At 49.1% G+C, this 19,537-nt stretch overlaps 1 protein-coding gene across 1 annotated transcript; it reads right to left on the bottom strand.

Moving 5' to 3' along the window:
* Positions 1-15,999: 15,999 nt before the first annotated feature.
* On the bottom strand, positions 16,000-18,878 carry HOXB1 (homeobox B1). The gene is made up of 2 exons (XM_082779300.1): positions 18,183-18,878; positions 16,000-17,454 (listed from the first exon to the last, which is right to left on the bottom strand). Exons 1-2 carry the CDS (start codon positions 18,784-18,786, stop codon positions 17,129-17,131), a joined length of 930 nt encoding a protein of 309 aa, XP_082635426.1. The 5' UTR covers positions 18,787-18,878; the 3' UTR covers positions 16,000-17,128.
* Between the last annotated feature and the right edge of the window lie 659 nt (positions 18,879-19,537).

Consider the following 19,537-nt stretch of genomic DNA (forward strand, 5'->3'; position numbering starts at 1 on the left):
TACACAATCAGGTAATGGGACTGTTGGCTGCAGCGTTAGTGGTGTAACCCTGTCCCCCTTATCTCCACTTGCCGGTCAAGAGCATCACAGATCTGTGGGCAGGGGCCAGGATGAGTCCAAGGAACCTTTTGGGTGGAGGCAGGGAGGGGGAGTGAGCAATCTTCTGTGGCAGATCCTGCTGGAGTAGACCCTAGATTTCATCCCAGATGGGTGGTAAACCTCCTGTGGCTGCGGGGCTTGTTCGTCCTCTTTCAAGTGTGTTTTCCTGGACTTAACACTGAATAGAGGAGCAAGGAACTCTGGCTGCAGACCAACATAAATGCAACAGAGACAAAAGGAAGAAACAAAATGAGTAGGAAATCACGTAAAGTGGTGATAAAGGAATAACAGAAGTACAGATAGCTTTTCAACACATCTTCAGAGGCTATAAAACTGTGTGAATCTTCAGTGTGTGCCCCAATATTGCTGAGAAAACTGCACTTGAATTAACTGGATTCTGAGCTCATTAAAATTGGCCCTGCTCCACCAACCTCTTGTAAACCACAAAGAATAATGGGGAAAAGTTTATTTTCAAGTAAGAAGTGGAAAGACTGAAGTGTTTAACAAAGGGGCCTAGAAAGCTCTGAGCACTGGACAGTCTCCACCTGGTTGCATTAAACCAGTCGCTACATTTTTCAAAATCCACCCATGCTTTAATCTCTGCTCCATTTCACATTTCCTTGTGATGTTGTCCAAAGAAATGCACTCATTGGCAATAAGCTTAACAGTCACCACAAAGCTTAACAGGACCTTGATGTGGCTTTTAAAAACCCCCCAAACCCTTAACTGCTGAGACTCACGAATTTTTTCTCCTTAGCAGATGTTAAAGGGGGACTGAAGCTTTGCAAACATTTGCAGACATGGATAATGTTCATCCTGATGGCCTGATTCTCATTTACATGAAACTCCCTTTACAATTCTCTGGCTTGGAAAAAAAGTGCTTCTGAAATGCTTGTGAAAGCAATTTATGTAAAGGGACCTGAGCAGGAATGAAAATCAGACTGCTAGTCTCCCCAGCCAGATGAGGATTATAAACGTAGTTAACTCAGCTTTCTTGACTGTAGCCCCAAACCCCTAATCTTAACGTATCTCTGTAAGTCTGTTACAAATGTCAAATTCTTTCTGATTATCCTGATAGCTAATGTGCACCGTGACAGCATCTAGGTGCAGCATAACACCCTTACATATGCAATCTGCAGTCCAGGAGAGAGTGATAAACCAGGAACTGTAAACCACTTGGACAGTATTAGAGCTAACCTATACTTCCAGAAACTGGAATGACTGAGACCATTGTGTATCCTAACAGCACGCAGGTACATTTGGTGGAAGCAATCTCCTCAATCTCTACTTCTTTGCAGGAAAAAAAAAAAAAAAAAAAAAAAAAAAAAAAAAAAAAAAAAGCTCATAGGGAATGACTTCCTTGGATTCTGACTTTGGGAAGAGAAGGGTAAGAGAGGAATGTGTTTTCACAGCCTTTGAGGCATTTCCTCCTCTGGTGATACTGGAGCTGGACACAACTATGTGGTGACAGTTTATCTGGAGATGCTGCTGTGTTCATTAAGAGAGGCTGTTGCTGTTTATCTGCATCTTGTCTGCAAAATCGGGTGCTCAGAAAACAAATTGGCAGTGTTGTCAGCATGCTGTTGTCTTAGTGTGGAAAGGGGTAGATTTTCAGAGGCATTCACCCAAACTCTGAAGCTGGCCATTTCTGGGAGATGCTGCTTCTCCTTACAAAAGCTTTGGCGTTGCAAGGGGAACCATCTCAAATCTAAAAGAAGATCTCCTTTTCCACCCATGATTTCTTTCAGGAAAAAAATAAAAAAATATTTAAAACTTCATAGCAACTTGTAAAATATTGCCTTAGGCCAACTGTTAACTCCATACAGGGAAGAATATGACTACTACTATAGGTGAGGCATCATGGGTGTGGCAGATGTCTGGGTTTATGCCTCTTTTTGTTTTGTTTATAATTACTCAGGGGAAACAAGCACTTTTAAGGTGCAGCTTGTCTCCTTCCGAGACAGATTTTAATTTAACTCTGCATGCAAAATGCCTTTTTGTCTCCACCAGCTATAAATGGAGCCCAGACGATTGGTAGAAAACATCCGCATTGTAAGCATCTAAAGTTAGGAGAGACAAGTCCCTCTGGTGAAATCTGCTGGTCAATTTGCTATTTCTGCTTGCTGTGTAAAAATCACCAGTTATTATTACGAAAGGCAGCAATTTAAAATTGTAAAGCAATATATGATCACCCTTTTGCGTTTTCCTCTTTCACTGTACCACAGCAGGACTAAGCAGACAGTAGAGATCCAGTAGCAGGTGCACCAAACAGCCCTGTGGCTAAATGATTTTTCTTTGTTTTTGTCTTTTAAATTATGATTCTGACTTGGAGAAATGAGCTCACACTAAAAGCAGAAATTAGAAGATTTAATCCCTACTAAACTCCACCTTTCTAGCTGTCAAAATACTTGGTCCTTTGCCTGTAGCCATGTGAGAAGTCCATGCAGCCCTTCAGTCATGACTGCTGCTCCGATGGCTCTCTTGTTTTTTCTGCAGCTGCCAGGGTGGATGCAGCTGAACCTGCAGCAGCCCTTGGCACTTTAGGCATCTCACAGCCCCAGATCTGCCAGTGGAGATGGCATTTTCTTCTGAACTCTTCTATCCCTAGCTGTGTCTAAAGCCAAGTCTGATGGCTATCAGCAGTCCTTCCTAACACCAGTAGCTCTTCCCCGATGCAGCCCTTGCCCTTTCCAGCCCTCTTAACCCTACCAAATTCTGTTCTGCCCCTCCATACAGCTGAAGCCTGCCAGGCTGTGCCCAACCATTTCCATGCTTTGTGAAGTGACACAGCAGCTGGTTGGAACTGTAACATCCATCTTTATGAACAAACTGAGCCTGCATTTTTGGGATTGAAAGGTGAACATGTTTGTCATCCTTCTCACACAGTTTTGTTTTTTTCCCCCCCCCTTTTTTTTTTTTTTCCAAAACTAAGCAGTGTGGGCTTGCTTTCCTGATTTGTCATTTCTCTCTCTGTGAAATGCTGTGAAGTGACACGCTGTATTAGTTACTCCCAGATTTCAAAGCCTCAGCTGGCTTCTCAACAGCCGAGAGCACTTGTTGAGGAAAGGGAGATCGATATGATGAGAGCAGCAGGCATATGTGATTTAAAATAGCCTGTTTTAAAGTTGTTGAGCTTAGTTCTCTGTTGCCTTCTCCTTTCCATTTGAAATGCGTGTTCTATGTTTCTGTTTTCACAATAGTGAATGAGCATTGCGCAGGCAAAAATGCTGTTCAGAGAGGAAAAGTCAGCAGAGGGATTGAGTATTAAAGTGAACTGATTGTTTATTACTGAAAATAATAATGTAAAAAGATGATATCCCTTCCACCCCATTTCTACCCATGTCCAAATCCATATATTTGGATAATTACCCCCTGTATGTTAATTCCACTGCCCACACTACATAAAACAAACTCCCAATAATTTGAAATAGATCCATCTGAGGCCTGCACCCTGCTGGGTGGCTGCAAAATCCTTCTGTACCCCACAGACAACCCTCTGGTTTAAACTGAGCTTTTCCACCACCATTTTCTAGGTTTCTTGCAACAGAGCATAACATCAAGCAAACATTTTGCTTTAAGTGCTATACAGGATTTGCAGTGTCATAAAAGTGCAACTGGATTAGACCACTGTTTCCTCCAGTTTGAGACTCCCACCAGCTGCTGTAGATGAAGGTGCAAGAAACCTCCATGAATGCAATTGCCAAGTCACCTACACACAAGGAAGCTTTCTCCATGACACCCATTAGTTAGAGGTTAATTTATACCCTTCAGCATGAAGGTTTATCAACAGCACAAAACTCTGTATCTGAATATTTTCTTTCTCTTTCCCTCCTTTTCTGCATTATTAAATATGTGTGGTATTTCTTACTTGGGCTGCTTCTAACAGCAATTACTTTAAATGTCCACATTAAAAAGTTGACCCATATGCTCAGGCGTCTGCTTTTTAAACCATAGACCCCTGAAAAAAAAAGCAAAGGACACCTTGCATTGGGGTTGCAGCAGGGTTTCCATCAGCCTCAAGGTGTGGACAATTTTACATCGTTCTCTCTAGCCTTTCTCCTATACTAGGATGGGTGGAAAAAAAATACCCCTATTTAGTATCTGTTGGTCCCTCAAACACAAGAACCACTTGACCCTCTTGCATAAACTCCTGTTAGCCCCTGCCAGCTGGATCCCATGTCCTGCAGCACTCTGTACACCGGGGGGTATCAGGCAAAGCACAGATCATCTGCTGGGCGGCTGCTCACCCACCGGAGAGCAGAGCACGGTTATCAGGATGCTGCACGTCCAGACACCGACAGCACAATGACAGCAGGACCTGCCTGTGAAATGAGGCCAAGATAAATGATGTATTGCCCTCATCCCTAACAGTGTGGCCCAGACAGAAACCAGGTGGAGAGGAGGGAGCCTACACCTTGTGTAAACAATCCCCTGTCTCAGCTGAAACAGCTTTAGGCAGAGACTCTGGATTAAGAAAGTGATTCTTGCCCTGGACAGAAAGTTAAAGGGCAGGGGTGATAATGCACTGTTGGCCAAAGGTGGCCAGGGGAACTTAGCCATTACTCAGCAATGGTTCATTTGACCTGGCAGGAGAACATCTGATATCTAAACAGTCCTAGTCATCCTGAAATACTCAGAAACCTCTACACTAAATATTTGATGCCCTTGTTTGATAATGTTTATTTTGCTTTCTCCCCACCTGTGTGATGCTAATATGCTGTGAGTGGGGAAAACATGGGGTAGCACATACCAGAGATAAAACACTAATATGTGATCTTTTTTTTTAAACAGAGATTTATGAGGCATACCATGAAGCTGACAGTGGGAGAAAAAAAAAAAAAAAAAAAAGTGGGGGCTGGAATTGGCTATGGGGACTGCTTTTGCATCACTCTATATAACACCAGCAGCGTGTGACCTCCCAGATCATCTCTGCTCTGTCTTTGTAAGAAACTTGTGCAAATCATAACGCAGTCAGAAGGCTCATGGAGTAGTACCAGGGTTTAATTTGCTTTGTCTGGGTATCAGTTTCTGCACTTGTGCATGGAGGAAAAAGTGAATTTAAGTCAGTCTCATTTCTCCTGTATCTGTGACTGTTCGATACCCTCTCACCACCCCACTGGAAGTTAAAACAGTTTTGATACAGTCATGCTTTTTGGGTCGTCCACTAGAGACCATACTCTTTCCTTGTTTAAGTCTGCAGTTGATCGGGTGGTGCCAATTTACACCAACGATCAGGGCACCCCAGCTTCCAAGGGGAAAACACCACCTGGTTTGTAGCAATCTTCATCTAAGCTGGTTGTACAGAAGCTCTCTACAGGCAGCAGAGATCTGGTCAACACAGTCAGGGAAATCTTGGGGGTGATTCATCTGACCTCTGGGAAGAGACAGGCAGTCTCTGGACTCAGTACAGCTCCAGTAATTAGGAAGGGGGTGATTTTGTTATAAGCATCCACAATGAACAGAGACCTGCCACTGCTGTCTGAGGCTGCTAGAGACAGCAGTGCAAAGAAGAGGTTCGCTGGTGTTTTAGGTCGTTCAGTTCTTGACTCGAGAGGTGTTCCTGGCGGTGCTTTCATCCTGCGAGCTCTGAGCCCACTGAGCAGCAGGGCCTGCAGCCTGCTCCGGGACCCTACGGGGCCTACCCGGCACTGAAGTCAGAGCTGCAGCTTTCTCTTGCTTTTTGCCTTACAAAACAAGCCCTGCCCCTTCCAGTTTTTAATATCAAGGCATTTCCCACACATCAGAAGGAAATACTGTTGGAGCTGGTTTCTTTCTCTACATCATTTGAATATACCCTTTACCTATTTTAGCTTTCACTTACCTATTTTGACAGGAAGTGATGGCTTTGAGGCAGATGTGTTTCCTTTCCAGATAGAAAGAACTGTGGTCTTCAAGCTAAGAACTAACATTGTATAGTGGTTACTTCCAAGAATAAGAAATCCTGAATTTTCTTTCTGATTTTGCCCTTGTGCGGGAAGGAGAAAGCCCCAGTCATGCCTTCCATCTCAATTTCCTCGTTTGTCACAGATATGTTACACAGGTTGCTCTGTTACCACTGGCCCAGCAGTTCACGTTCTCAGATGCATGTTTAAAACTCTTTATTAAAAGAAAGAGCTGGCTGTCACTTTCTAACAAAAAGTAAATAATAGAGGTGGCCACAGTGCTGGTTCTATAGCTCTTGATTTGAGATAAATCCTTTTTTTATCTGCTGGGTTATTAGAAGCACACCTTTACTTGTGAAAGTTCAGGTGAAATTGGGTTAAAAATTGGAAAGGATGTGGGCTATAAGTATGTTTAAAATGTTATCTGTTCTTTCTCAAACATGTCTTTCCAGCTCAGGTATTTACATGCTGATAACCTTTTGGTCCCAATGGTGCTAAAGACTTCATGCCTTGTATTTCAAAACTGATAAGAAATTGAAAGATGTGGAGTCTCCAAGAAACGTTATGAAAAACAACCCTCCTCCTTTCCCCTGAGTTCCTTGGTTATTGTGCTACTTGAAACACTGAGTTTCTGGAAATTAATTACCATAGGAAACTTTTTGGCCCAAAGCGCATAGGAAGGAGACAACTTTGAGGGAGATGAGAAGACATGTACGGCTTTTGTTATTTAAAGGTTTGGCCTTTGTTGTCCCTTTGATCTGTCACTCTCATAGATTCCTTCCTATCAGCAGATCAAGGAGAATTTTTATCTTACTGGGAGCCTTTGCATGTGTGCTGTTATGTTTTATTAAACTCCTTCTGCAGTAATATTAGGAGTTTTGCAACCATCTCTGTCTGTTCTTTCCTGTAGGAACTGGACAGACAAAAAGACTCTGTATATAAGATGTTTTAAATAAGCTTGTGAGCAAATGTTGTTGGAATGCCCCCACCCCCCTTTATGCAGTAATGTGGCCACACTATAGAAGAAGATTTAGCTAAAAAGTAGAAATCTACCAATGTTGGTCTGTCTGGGAGCAGGAGAGCAGAGAAAGCTCATGGTGCTGCTTGACTTTGGCCTGAACTGGTAGCTACTGAGAAGAAACTTTCTCTGATGGTGTATGAAATGAGTTCAGCAGATCTAAGGCCAAGCAGAACTGTGTTTTTGCAGTAAAAAAAAAAAAAAAAAGCAAGCAAATCGCATTGGAACTGATACTCTCTACCACAAACTGGAGATGAAGTGAATTACTGACACTGGATTCCCATGCCTCAAGATCAGGAAGGGAAGGAACCTTGGCGGGATGAAATTTCACCTGCCACTCCCAAACTATGATTAGACTCAAGGACTCATTCTCCCAGGCCCACCAACAGCACCTTTCACAAGCTCTCAATTTATTGAACAAGAAGGGAGAAACTGCAGGGTGATGCACAGCTCTGAATTTACTGGCAGAAATGTCACCAGTTTCAGCTTGATGCTGTTGACCTCTGACCACTGCATTAACTTAGTATGTTCAAGTAGCTGGTACAAGCCCAGTTGTATGAACTGAGTTGTAAACTTTTACACAGGTCTTCAGGAAAAAAAAAAAAATAATAATAATAATAAAAAAAACTGTTAAGCTGTTTAAGTGATTCTGATAGCGACCTGAAGTACTCTGATCTTGCAGAGACAGAGACCAAAAGGCACTCAGGCACTGAACAGATACATTGCATGCATCTAAAGCATTAATTCAGTGACAAGCATCCTCGTCTTGGGCTTCCATGAATGTTTCTACTCACTGAGAAACAATGGCCACTGAAGGCAGTTGATATACTGTGCTTCGCCTGGAATACAGTCCAGCACAGCAGGGTACCGAGGCCTTGGCACTGAGACAGCTGAGGAAGCCAGATGACGTTCCAGTCATACCTTTCAGAGCCGAGACAGCACGACTGATTTATGTCCAGTGCTGACGATGACAGAAAAGCACAAGACAGTTAAAATGTTATTCTTGGTGTATTTCATGTATGACTGGACAAAAATTACACGGTGGGTCAAAGACATTGCAGAAATGCAGGTCCTTAACAAGTACCCTCTTCTGCATCTTACAGAAAAGCTGCAGAAAGGTGTCTGTGACCTGTATGAGTCTGGCATTGCCTGAAAGCTGAACAGTCCTGCTCTCAGGCTCTGTCTGCTCCAGCATCTGCCAGCTGACCTCAGACTACCTTCATCAGCTGTTCAAACGAAGTTCACTCAAACTGTCCCTAGGGAGTGCTCCCACAACCCATTCTGCCGACAAAACTCGCTGCACGTTCACTTCCAGTACCAGCGTGCTCACAGGAAGCTGGGGATCGGTGGGCTCCAGACTGCCAAGTTCTCAGGAACAGGTGAACGGGCTTGGTCCAGCGTACCTGAGGACTACCAGTTCCCTCCCAGCCATCCCTGCTGCTGGAGTGCAGCCAGGGGCAGCAGAAGCCAATTCAGACAGCCCATGGTATCTTCATCTATGAGCTGCATGAAGCAGAAAGCCTCTCTGCCACCCAGCACCCAGCAGAGCAAGAGCCTCACCCTCCTGGGAAATAGTGTGCACAGTACCAAACCTTATCTCAGTCTTCCCTACCTTATTCTGCCTTGTTATCTGGGGGGGGGGGGGGGAGGGGAAAGGGAGGGGGAGAAGAGGGAGGAAGGGGGAAGAAAATATTCTGTGTTTAGATTTTGTTATTTGTGGGGGTTTGATTTGGTTTAGTTTGTCGATAGAGCAGCAGAAACAATACTAAATGCACAGAGAGCGTCTGCTGATTTCCATGGCACTATCATTTTCCTCTTCAGCATGGAGGAGAGGCAGGGTGTGGGTCAAGGAAAAAAAGATTTACTTTTCCTTGATATGCACAACCTTGGCAACACAGTTATGAATGCACTGAATTTGTAACAAGCCTTTCAGAAACGCTCCCCTAGAAGACTTTATAACTTTGTAGGCAACCAGCCTCCATAATCAAGTCTTACAACATAGCTCACTACTTCATAAAATCGAAACAAATCATAAGGGGGGCATATTAAAATAATTTGTATCAGTAGGGACTGATTTAAAGCCCAGCTCCTCATCTATCAGCGAGATGCTTTCGTTTGCTAGCATATTCCTACAAACTGCAGGAAAGCTTTGCCAAGTCCATTAATTATAAAGAGAAGAGAGCCTTCACGGAGAGAAAAAGGGAAAGCAGGGAGTGAGTCTAATAAGCTTCTTCGTTAGAAATACCCCAAAAAAAATAATTGTGGGAGACAAATGGTGCCAGGACGTTTGATCTTTTATAGGAGAATAATTTAGGGCGACGTTTATTGCATGGCAATAGGGATTTTTGTGCCATCCGGCTCGCACAGGATAACACATTAACGGGAAGAGTGGCTGGGAACCAAAACTCGGGAAGGCAGCAAACCCATCATCTTCACCGGGGGCTGTCCGGCTCGGAAATGGTCCGTCCTTCGAAGCGGTGCCAAAGCGGGCACCGGCGGGGCCGGGGCCGGGGCCGGGGGCAGCCGCCGCCCGCTCCTTCCACCGCCGCGGCCCGGCCCCTGCTGCCCCGGCGCTCTCCGACGGGCTCCGGGCTCCGGCGTGGCGCAAAAACCCCTCGGGTTTGCGGGACTGGGTACTCCGTCACGCAGACTCAGCGGTACCTCTGAAGTACGAGGTCCGTAGGTCTCCGGCTGCTGGAAGGAGCTGTATTTTCTTCTCTCTGTCAACCGGCGTTTAAGTATGAACCATCTCGAATCCTTACGTAGGAAATGCAATTAAAGTGCCATTAAGAAAACATTTTTCTCGTATCCTTTTCCGTAATAAACGGGTTAGGCTCGGCGTTTCCGAGCTCTGTGGTGTGGCGAAACACGCGGCAAATCGGTGACTATTAACACGCTAATTGCGGCAAAAGGGATTGAAATCGGGAACCGGATTTCGGGTACAGTTCCCTTTCATGACAGCAATGCCAGTATTTTCAGATGTGTCATGGTCAGAGTAACTCACACAAATAAATATTTTGTAGTAGTAACTAAAAAATAATAACTATTATTTCCTTCCTCTCTCTGAGACGTATTAATAATTATAAACGAGGTTAAAAGCCACTTTGTTGTTTGAGGGAAAATCTTCTCTCTTAAATTACGGAAATTGTTTAGGAAAGGCTTTTTGGTGGTGGGTTTGATCTTTTAGCTTGGCAAGAACTTGGACTTTTTGAACTCTTAGCAAAAGTTAGAGAGACTTTGTTTTTAGACGAGAAACAACTTGTTTTAATGTCATTTTTTTTTCTTTCTTTTTTTTTTTTTTTAGTGCCAGCTTCTCTATTTCAAATAAGTGGTACATTGTTTTCTTTCTGGTAACGCTGTTTTCTTGCTGTCTTCCCACGTGTAGCTCCATGTATTGCTGTCTCAAGAAAAAAGATTGAAGACGTGGACAAAAACCACTGGGATCTCCCAGCACCCGCTGCTGGGCTGGAAGAAGAAAATGCAAAGAAAATGATTCAGGCAGAGTTGATGAGTGAAGGAAGAAAATAAATAAAGATAGACTGAGGTAAGATTTCCAACAGGCAATATTTCCACTGAACCTACTCGCGGGGGAAAGACCAGGAGAAGTGTGTGAGATTTCAACCCCCCCCCCCCCTTCTTTTTTTCTGCAGCTTAAAACACTTGTATTGTGACACTTTGCCGGGTTGTTTAATCAGCAGAGACTGTGATAACCTCCAGAATTTTATAGCCATTAACAAATCCGTTAAATCTCATCGGATTATCTTTAAGGACACAAGAAGGAAGTGGCTCCTTCTCGTGTCTGATTTTAAGAGACACCTCACACACGACAATTTGGCAGTTGTGTGTTAAAGGGCTGTAAATTCACAATACAGACCTCAAATTCTCCCTTTTTATCAGAGACACTCAACCAGGTATTACAAAGGTGCAAATATTCCACAGAGCTTTAGGCTTTAGATCCTGAAACATAAGTCCTTGTCTGCTGGATAGGAATTTATCATGTGCTTTCTCTTTCCAGTTTTCAGTTTTTAATGCCTCCGTCTAAGAACTGACGTGGGAAGAAGTCGGCTCATGGAGCATCCATACAGGTGAATTTATAAGTAATCATTATATTCATAATGAGCAAAGCCTAAGCTGGTGCTGTTGGAGAATTTGGTTCCTGCCTCTAGCATCTGTTCAGAGTGTGGGGCAGGAAAAGAGATGAGGCAGAAAGGTTTCTGTCTCTCTTACCCTAAGTCACATCTGTGAATGCCCCAATGTACAGGTAGTCTCTGAGGACAAGTGCTGCCCTTGCTGGGACCTCTCAGCTCCATGGAAGGGGCTCCTACCCCACAGTCTGACCCTCTGGAGACTCGCATGGGGCTTTTTGCCAATCCTTCAGGCATCTGGCAGGTGCCCAGAGACACCCAGTGCCCCAGACAGGGGCAGGTTCGGATCCTGCCGTGTCCCTGAGATGTCTTGAGTCTCTGGGACTGTCCCCGGACACTTCGTGTTCCTTCCATCACCTCACAGGGTCCACCATGGTGCTGCCCTGGATATCAACCCAGTTGGTATTTCATTTGGAGATGCTTTGGATTTACCTTGCTGTTCTATCTTCTTAATGGGAACTCATGCAGGTTTTGCTATAAGCCCTTTTTGCAACCCAGGTCAATTTCCCTGCCTCTGAAAGTGGCCCGACCTGGTGCATCCCAGGGCAGGCTCAGTGCTGCGAAGCGCCGGCTCTCACCCTGCCCCAGAGCAGTGAGTGTCCCCTCACCAAACCTGGCCCCATAAGTGCCAGGTGCCTCTCCCAGGCTTGGTCCCAAAGCACCCTTCTGAGAATTCACAAACAGCTTCATGCCTTTCCCAAATGGTGTCTCTGGGGCCTTGCAGTTGCTGTTCTCCAGATACGCTCTTTTCTATTTTGCATCAGTTTGATTTGCTCTTCATTTTAAGATTGAATCCCTTGCCACCAGGTTTACTCACATATATATATATAATAGATTTATATCATATATATGTGGTTTGTACTTAAATGAAAGCAATGTATATGTTTATAAAATAGGGAGTGCATACACACTTGTATATATGTATACATGCACATATATAGGCAACTTTCTCCCTGTGGCAGTTTTCATGGTTGTACTGCATTTGCAGGATTGTACCTTCCCTGTCACACAGGCCCCCTGGTTAGAGTTAATGTCCGTGAACTATCCACCCTCCTGGAAGGGCTGACCTGTGCTCTCTGCACTGAAAAGCAGCTCCTGCCTTTCTTGGTGTGTCCTCCCTGGCCTGGAGCTTTTTCTTTTTTAACCCCAAACAATTTTTCAAAGCAGCCTCCTGGCTGGGAGTGCTGAGCACTGCCTTCGCAAGGGCTGGCTGGGACACAGAGACCCAGGCTTGACCCCATCTCTGGTCCTCAGGCCAAGCTGGGCCCATCTTTGGGTGAATTCATTTCAGGCTGAACTTTGTGTGAACCTGGGCCCGAGGGGAAGGGAACCCGACAGAGCAAGGCTGACAGAGGCAAGTTCTGAGCAAACCCATCAGCCTGAGTAAATATTGAACAAATCCATGTGAAGGCTGGGATTGAAATGGAGCTGTCAGACCAGTGTAAACTGAAAGGATAGGTGAGCCCTCTGAAGAGCAAGGAAACATTCTGTACACTTACTTCTGCAATTGTTTCTTCCACCCCAGCCCTTTGCCCCAGACCTCATTTCACCTGCCTAAGAGGGTAATGCAGCCCTGAAGCTGATTGGCACTGAAATATCTGTGTTGGTGGAAAATAATAGCTGGGGGGCAGAGGGGAAAAGAAAGAAGAAAGGGGGCTGCACCGTGGAGTGGCCCTTTTAGTGTAATGAGCAGAGCGTGTGGGAGGGTTTACAGCTGGGGTCCGACATGAAGCAACAGATCAGAGGTCCCCCAATTTAAGCCCAGATGACCTATGCAGACTGAACCCTCAAAAATAAACATGCTGTATATTTGATATGGAGGCAAATGACATACACTGTCTGTAAACATACACAATCCAGATAAACTGACGTATGCCCAGCTCCCACGATTGAACCCAGTGGTGCTGCTGGGGCTGTGTGGCAGGGGACATGCCCGGGGGCAAGCCCCTTGCCCAGCAGGGAGCAAGGGCAGCTGCATTCACCCAGCACTTCCCAGGGCTGTGTGTCTCCTTCCCAGTTCTCCGCGGGTTTTAGTGACACCTAAAAATGTGCTTGCGTCAAAAATGGTGAGAAAACGTATCAGACATGAAAATCCCTCTCAGTTTCCGTGATCTAGGGTGTAGCGGCTCCCTTGGCCATGTTACCATGCTGGCAGGTGTGTGGACAACTTGCTGCTTTGGTGCTGCTCTCAGAAGATGTATCAAGCAGTGTTTTGGTTCTGACTCACCCACAGTGTGACAAAAACATCTTTTCCTCACCCTGCTCTCATTTTCTGAGATCCGGGGAGGGGGGTAGCTCCTTATTGATTTTGTTGTGTGAAACAAATTTGGAGAAACCCGGAAGGCTTCGACCCCTGTTGCCCATCACTTCAAGGCATCAAAGACTTTCAGGGGTCAGCAATAGCCAGAGTACAATCACAGAGGGAAGGTTTTGTTCCCCGGACGGAGACCCCCGGGAAAGCTTCACACCTTAAGTGTAAAGCCAGCAAAGTGGAGTTGAAAGTAAGGAAGTCTTCAGGTATTATTATTATTATTATTTAATAGAATGTCCTTTTCTGAGATCAAAAGGGCCTCACGTTGTGAGAACAAATGCCTTAGGAGAAACATTTCACACCGAGGGGTAAGGAACAGATGGCCCTGAAGTGTCTGCCGTGCAAGGCCAAATCACCGGGAGTGCCGAGGGCGTCTCTTCCCCATCCCCTCCTCCTGCAGGGGGACAACAGCTCCAGCACAGCGACCGCCATTAAAAATGTACAGGGTTGCTTCTCTTTAACCGGGATTTTCCCCTTCCTCTGGGATATTAAAGGCATTTATCTCCATTAGGAGGCGGCTTTGCCTGTGAGCGTAGAGGGGTCTTGGCTAATTTTCCTGCCCATAAAAAAATGCAATGCTAGGGAATCACGGACAGGCACACGTGGAGACAAGGGAATAGCCCCGTCATTGTGTATCATTTATATAAAATAAAGGAGTGCGTGCAGGCCTCGTGTTTGCCATATAATCCAGTGGTGGTGCTAGGGCTGAACCCGGCAGAGTTCTGCAGGCAGCTCTGCACGTGCAGCCCGGGCCGACGGCTGCGGGGGAAGGTGCGGGCCGCACCTTCCCCGTCTCCCGCGGCGTGGGGTCGACACGCGTGGCCCTCGCTGCCCTGCGGGAGCGTCCGGTACCGGCCGCGGGACCCCCTGCCGCAGTTGTCCTGCGGGGCCGTTCAGCCGGCTCCTGCTTCACAGAGGCGCGTTTAGGGCTCCTGAGACAAAAGGGAGCGTGAGAAACCTGGAGGGAGAGAGCGGGGAGAGGTCCGTGGCTGCGGGAGGTGAGCGCGGTGAGAGGAGCCCGGCTGGCAGCGAGGGGACGGGGTGAGGGGGGCGCCCGGGGGGTTACATATGTAAGGGCGCATCGGCACCGTCTTTGCGGGCTCTTCCGGAGACTCCCTTTGAGTTTCAAATGGGAGCCGGGAGCCTTTGTTGTGCCCGACACAGCAGCGCTTCAGTAACCCCCGGCTTGTCCCGGCCTTTTTCTTTGCCCGTCTCTTCCCCGAGCGCTGGCCCCGCCCGGCCCGGCCCGGCGCAGCGCTGCTCGTCGGGGGGAGAGAGGAGCCGCGGCCCCTTCCCGGGTCCAGAGACAACAGGGGACGAAAACCTCCCCGATGGAAACCCACGAGCTGTCTGAAGCGCAGCCCCCCGTTCCCGTGAGACAGTTTAGATCACGCAGATTCAGCAGAACCTTCGATCGCCTTGGGCCAGCGAACAGGTTAAACCCAGCTGGCTGATGCCCGGCGCGCTGCGCAGCCTGGCTGCCTTCTCTTTGTTATTCGCGTTCCCCTCTCCTGACGTTTTGCAAACAGCTAGTGTAACAAACTCCTCTTTTCACCTTCCCCCGCACACACACACGTCTTTTTGTTGTCCCCGAGCTAACTGGACGCTCGAGACGTCTCCCGAGCCCGGCGGACGTTGCACGGGGCAGGGCTGCCGTGCCGGGCAGGAGCGGTGCTCCCCGCCGTCGGAGCCGCGGGGCCGGGCAGGTACTTCGCGGTTCCTGGCCCCGCGAACGCCCCCACCAAAAAGGTTTGCAAATGGGACGAAGCTAGAACAATAGTTTCTCCTGGCAGCCTCTCTGTTTACTTGTTTAGAAATCCCAGAGGCGTTTCGAGGTAAAAAGGTCAGAGCTATATCCGGGCCCGCGGCCCCCCCCGGCAGCGGAAGGGCTCTGCCCCCGCCGTGGCCGCGGGTCCCGGTCTCTCCGCGCCCTGGCCTTGTGCGCTGCTCACGCTCTGGAAGACACCCGCTCTCCTTCCAGGGGCCGCCTTCGGAAGCTGAGGAGATAAAACTAAATCGACGCTTCGTTCCGTTTTTGTGTTGGGCCCACCTTACAGAACCGTTCCGTATAATTGGGAAACTCTCCTTTCCCCCACCCCCAGACCCCAACTTGGTTCCAGTTAATGTCACTGCTTCGGTAGTGCAGAACTGCTTCCTTGCCGGGTTGCTTACACTGAGGAGGAGGATTTGCTGTTCTCATCAGGCCCCCTTGCACTTCGCGTTGTAAAGTAACTCCACGTTTCTACCCGGTCCCGTCTGGGAGACTTGCTTTGAACTCCCCCGTTGCAGAGGCGAAAGCCGGTCCCGACCCTGCAGCTGCCGGTGCCAAGGCAGGGGTGGGGGGGTGTTGGAACGGCCCCGCAGGAAGCAGGATCGGGTACTTTGCCTGGGAACTCTAGCAGCAGACGGAGACCTTTTCCTTCCTCCTCCTCCCTCTGAGCCCGGGCTCCCCTCCCCGTGTCGCGCACTTCCCTGGACGGGAGAAATTTCCATTTCGCTTAGGGCCGAGAGGACGTGAGTGTGGAAAAAGTAAACTTTATTGGACTGAGGTAGTTTCATTTCGACATACAAAGCATGGGGAAGGGAGTGGAGGCAAAACAGAAGGTTCCGATTAAGAAACCACTTGTTTTTCACGATGACCTTTTTCTCTTTAAAACAAACTCTAACAAAAGTCGCCACTGTTTTCAGTTCGTCCTACTGTAAAGTTTCTGCTGGGAAAGGGAATCAATCAGCCATGGTTAAAAAATGTTTTTATTGGACTCCGATAAGCCTAAGAGGGTGGGGGTGCAAGGAGCCGTGCAGCTTCGCTCCAGGACTTCAGGCTTTCGAGACGAATAAATAGTAGGCAGTGCATCAGCGTCCGGGGATGCCAAGCTCCACGCTCCCCCGCAGCCGTGTTCCCGTGCGCTCACGCTTCGCAGCACGGTGACCCTTGTCCAAAGTACCCCGAGGTCTGCCTTCGCCTCATCTCGTTTACGCTGATAACACAGCGCTCCCCCAGGATTAGTAACAGCCCTCCCTCTCCCAGGATTAGTACCAGCTATAACCAGGAGCGCGTAGAAAACCACGTAAAGCAGCACTAGTGCAAAATGGTACCAAAGGAGTTGCATTTTTGCTTTGTGTTTGTTTGGGTCTTCCCACAGGCCTCTAGCGTCTTGGGCCCATCAGATCTCTTTCCAAAATACACAGAGTAAATAAAAGGGAAACAAAACAAAACACCCCAAACTTTTTTTACAATCTCTCTGGGAGGAAAAATGCATTAAAAGTAGCATTCCTGCAGACAAAAGTCCTTGTGCACACTTTTAAAACGGGAGAGAACTAAATTCGTTTTAAAGTTTCTGTAGTTGAAAGTGCAGTTCCTATTGGGGAGGGAGAAGGGAGAGGGAGAAACGTCCCTGAGACAAACGCCTATTGCTAAGGACAAACGAGGACACGGCTGCTCCTTTGGAGTCCAACGTTTTACGGAGGGTCTATAAATTAAGAGAGAAAGGCAAGGTGGAGAATTAGTATCACACGCATGGAGACAGCTGGAGCCAAGGGAGCTGCTCGGAAGGAAGCACGGCCTTGCCTCCGCGCGTGTGTGCGGCCGGGACGTGCGTGTTCGTGCGTGTGTGTCTACTCGGGCTGCGGGAGCAGCCGCCCCGGGCAGGCTTCCCTGCCCCTGCGGGGCGGCTCAGGAGGACACCGAGCTGGGGGAGGCCTCAGGTGAGGTGCAGTTGGACTGATCCGAGGCTTCACTCGCTTCCTTCGCTGACCTGGAGGCAGCAGCTGGGGCGAGACCCTCCTTTTCCCTCTTCTTCTGCTTCATCCGCCTGTTCTGGAACCAGATCTTGACCTGGGTTTCGTTGAGCTCAAGGGTAGCGGCGATCTCCACCCTCCGGGCCCGGGTGAGGTACTTGTTAAAGTGAAACTCCTTCTCCAGCTCCGTCAGCTGCTTGGTGGTGAAGTTGGTGCGGATGGTGTTGGGCTGGCCCAGCAGCCCGTACTCCGACACTTTGGCTGTAACGAGCAAAAGCCAACAGGGCAGGAGCAGCCAAAGCAGTCCCTGGCCGGGGCTGGAGGCCCTGCGGAAGCCCGATCGAGCGGGCTCTGCCCTGCTACCCCTCTCCTGGGCGTTTGGCCCCTGCCCCCCGGAGCGTCGTGCTTGCTCACGGAGCCCGAGCTGTCCCCTGGCTTCCCGGCGCGGGGTTATAACCTGAGGGGAGAGACTGCAGTGCTGCTCCCTTCGCTGGCACCCCGTCACCCCAGTTCCCCACAAACTGCCCTGAAACTTAACGTGCGTGGGAAGGAGTGGAAGGAGACAGGAGGGCCCGCTTGATCGTGGTGGGGGTGAAGGGAAGATTGCGATTTAAGGGATATTTTAGAGAAGGAAGTTGAACAATGGGGGACATGGGAGCCACGTCTGTGGAAGAAGCAGGAAACCCGGAGCGTTTCCTATTCCGAGCTGGGCTTGAACTGCATTGGGCCTGCGGGAAGGTGCGCTCAGGGTCCCTCCATCAGGTGTGTCTGCAAGATCTCTGGCTGGCTTTTCTGCAGCGCTGGACTGGTGCTTAAAAAATCGGGCCCGTGTTCCTCCAAAGGGTGAGCCCCGGTGCCTTGAGTACGAGACCCGGGGAAGGCAGAGACCCCGGGAAGGCAGAGAAGCCCTCCCCGGGGCGCGGCGCTGCCCCCCGCCTGCCCCGGCCCCGGGGGCACCTCCCCGCCCGCTCTGCGCGCCCCAGCCTCACCTGTCTTGGGCGGGTTCCTCTTCACTTTCATCCAGTCGAAGGTCTGCGTGGTGCCGGCGCTGGGACACGGCTCGGAGGGGCACGCGGGGTCTTTGTCCTCGCTCGGAGCGGGCGACAGGCTGCCGTAGAGGCCGGCCAAGAAGCCGGGCTGCTCCTGCCCGTAAAGGTGCTGCGGGTAGTGCCCGTCCGCCGCCCCGCCGTAGCCCTCCGCGATCGAGCCGAGGTGCGGCCCGGCGCTGGCCGCGTACCCGGCCGCCGGCAGGTACCCGGCATCGGGCTCCTGCGCGCCGAGGTAGAGCGGGGGCGGCCCGTAGCCGGCGCCGCAGGTCGCGGCCGGGTACCCGGCGGCCGGGGCAGCGCCCGCGAAGGGCACGGCGCGGCCGGCCGGGGCGGGGGCGAAGCCGGGACCCTGCTGCGGCAGCTGGGCGGCCGCGGCCGCGCTCCCCCCCGCGCCGAAGCGGCCGTCTCCGTGAAAAGTGTCAGTGGCGGGGCTACCTGAGCACGAGGGGAAGGACGGGGAGCTTTGCTCTAAGTGGTGGTAGGCGCCCGTCCCGCGGTTACAAATTGCATACTCTAAGAAGGAGTTCATCCTAGTATTGTCCATCTGCCACTGATGGAGGAGGGTCAGCCTGTTTTGGGGGGATTCCGCCTGCCCTACAACCTTTAGATAGTATGTCAAAGCTGTAAAACTTCCTTCCATGCATCGCTGGTCCTCGAACCCCGGAGCCTTCGGCGGGGCCGGGGTGGGGGCAGGGGGAGGCGGCCACGTGGCTCGCCCCCAGCCCAATGAGCGAGGGGCTCCTGAAGTTTGTCACATATCTGAGCTCATCCATCAAGGGCCTGACATTTGCATAACAAAGGGGTTTCAATCAAACCCTGCCCATCAATCTGATAACAACACGAATGCGTCAAAATCTTTCCTCAAAGACTTTAAAAGAGAGGAGGGAAGTGGGGTGCGGGGAGCTGGAGGAGAAGGGGAGGGGGGCTGGGGGAAGAATTAGCATTATCTGCGACTGTTTTAAGTGCTAAAAAGGCCCCCGAGTTATTCGATTAGCCAATTTCAACAGCACTTCCCCTTACCCAACTTAAAAAGGCTTTTCCCGACCCTAACTCCATCTGAGAGAAAGAAAGATGGAAAAAGAGGTAGGGAGGTCTGACTACTTCTCCCCTCCACCGCCCCAAGTACAAAAGGATGCTCATTTCTTCGTTGCGAAACTTTACCTAGAAAATGGCTTGAACGTGTTTGGAGTTTTCTGGGCTAAAAGCTCCTACAAAAACTACGCTCCATGTGCTTTAATTTTGCCACGCGGGCTTTGTGTCTAGGGCCAGTGTGGGTAAAAGCAATGTAATTAAAT

This window comes from Aythya marila, assembly GCF_965140915.1.
Source record: "Aythya marila genome assembly, chromosome: 25".
NCBI lineage: Eukaryota > Metazoa > Chordata > Aves > Anseriformes > Anatidae > Aythya > Aythya marila.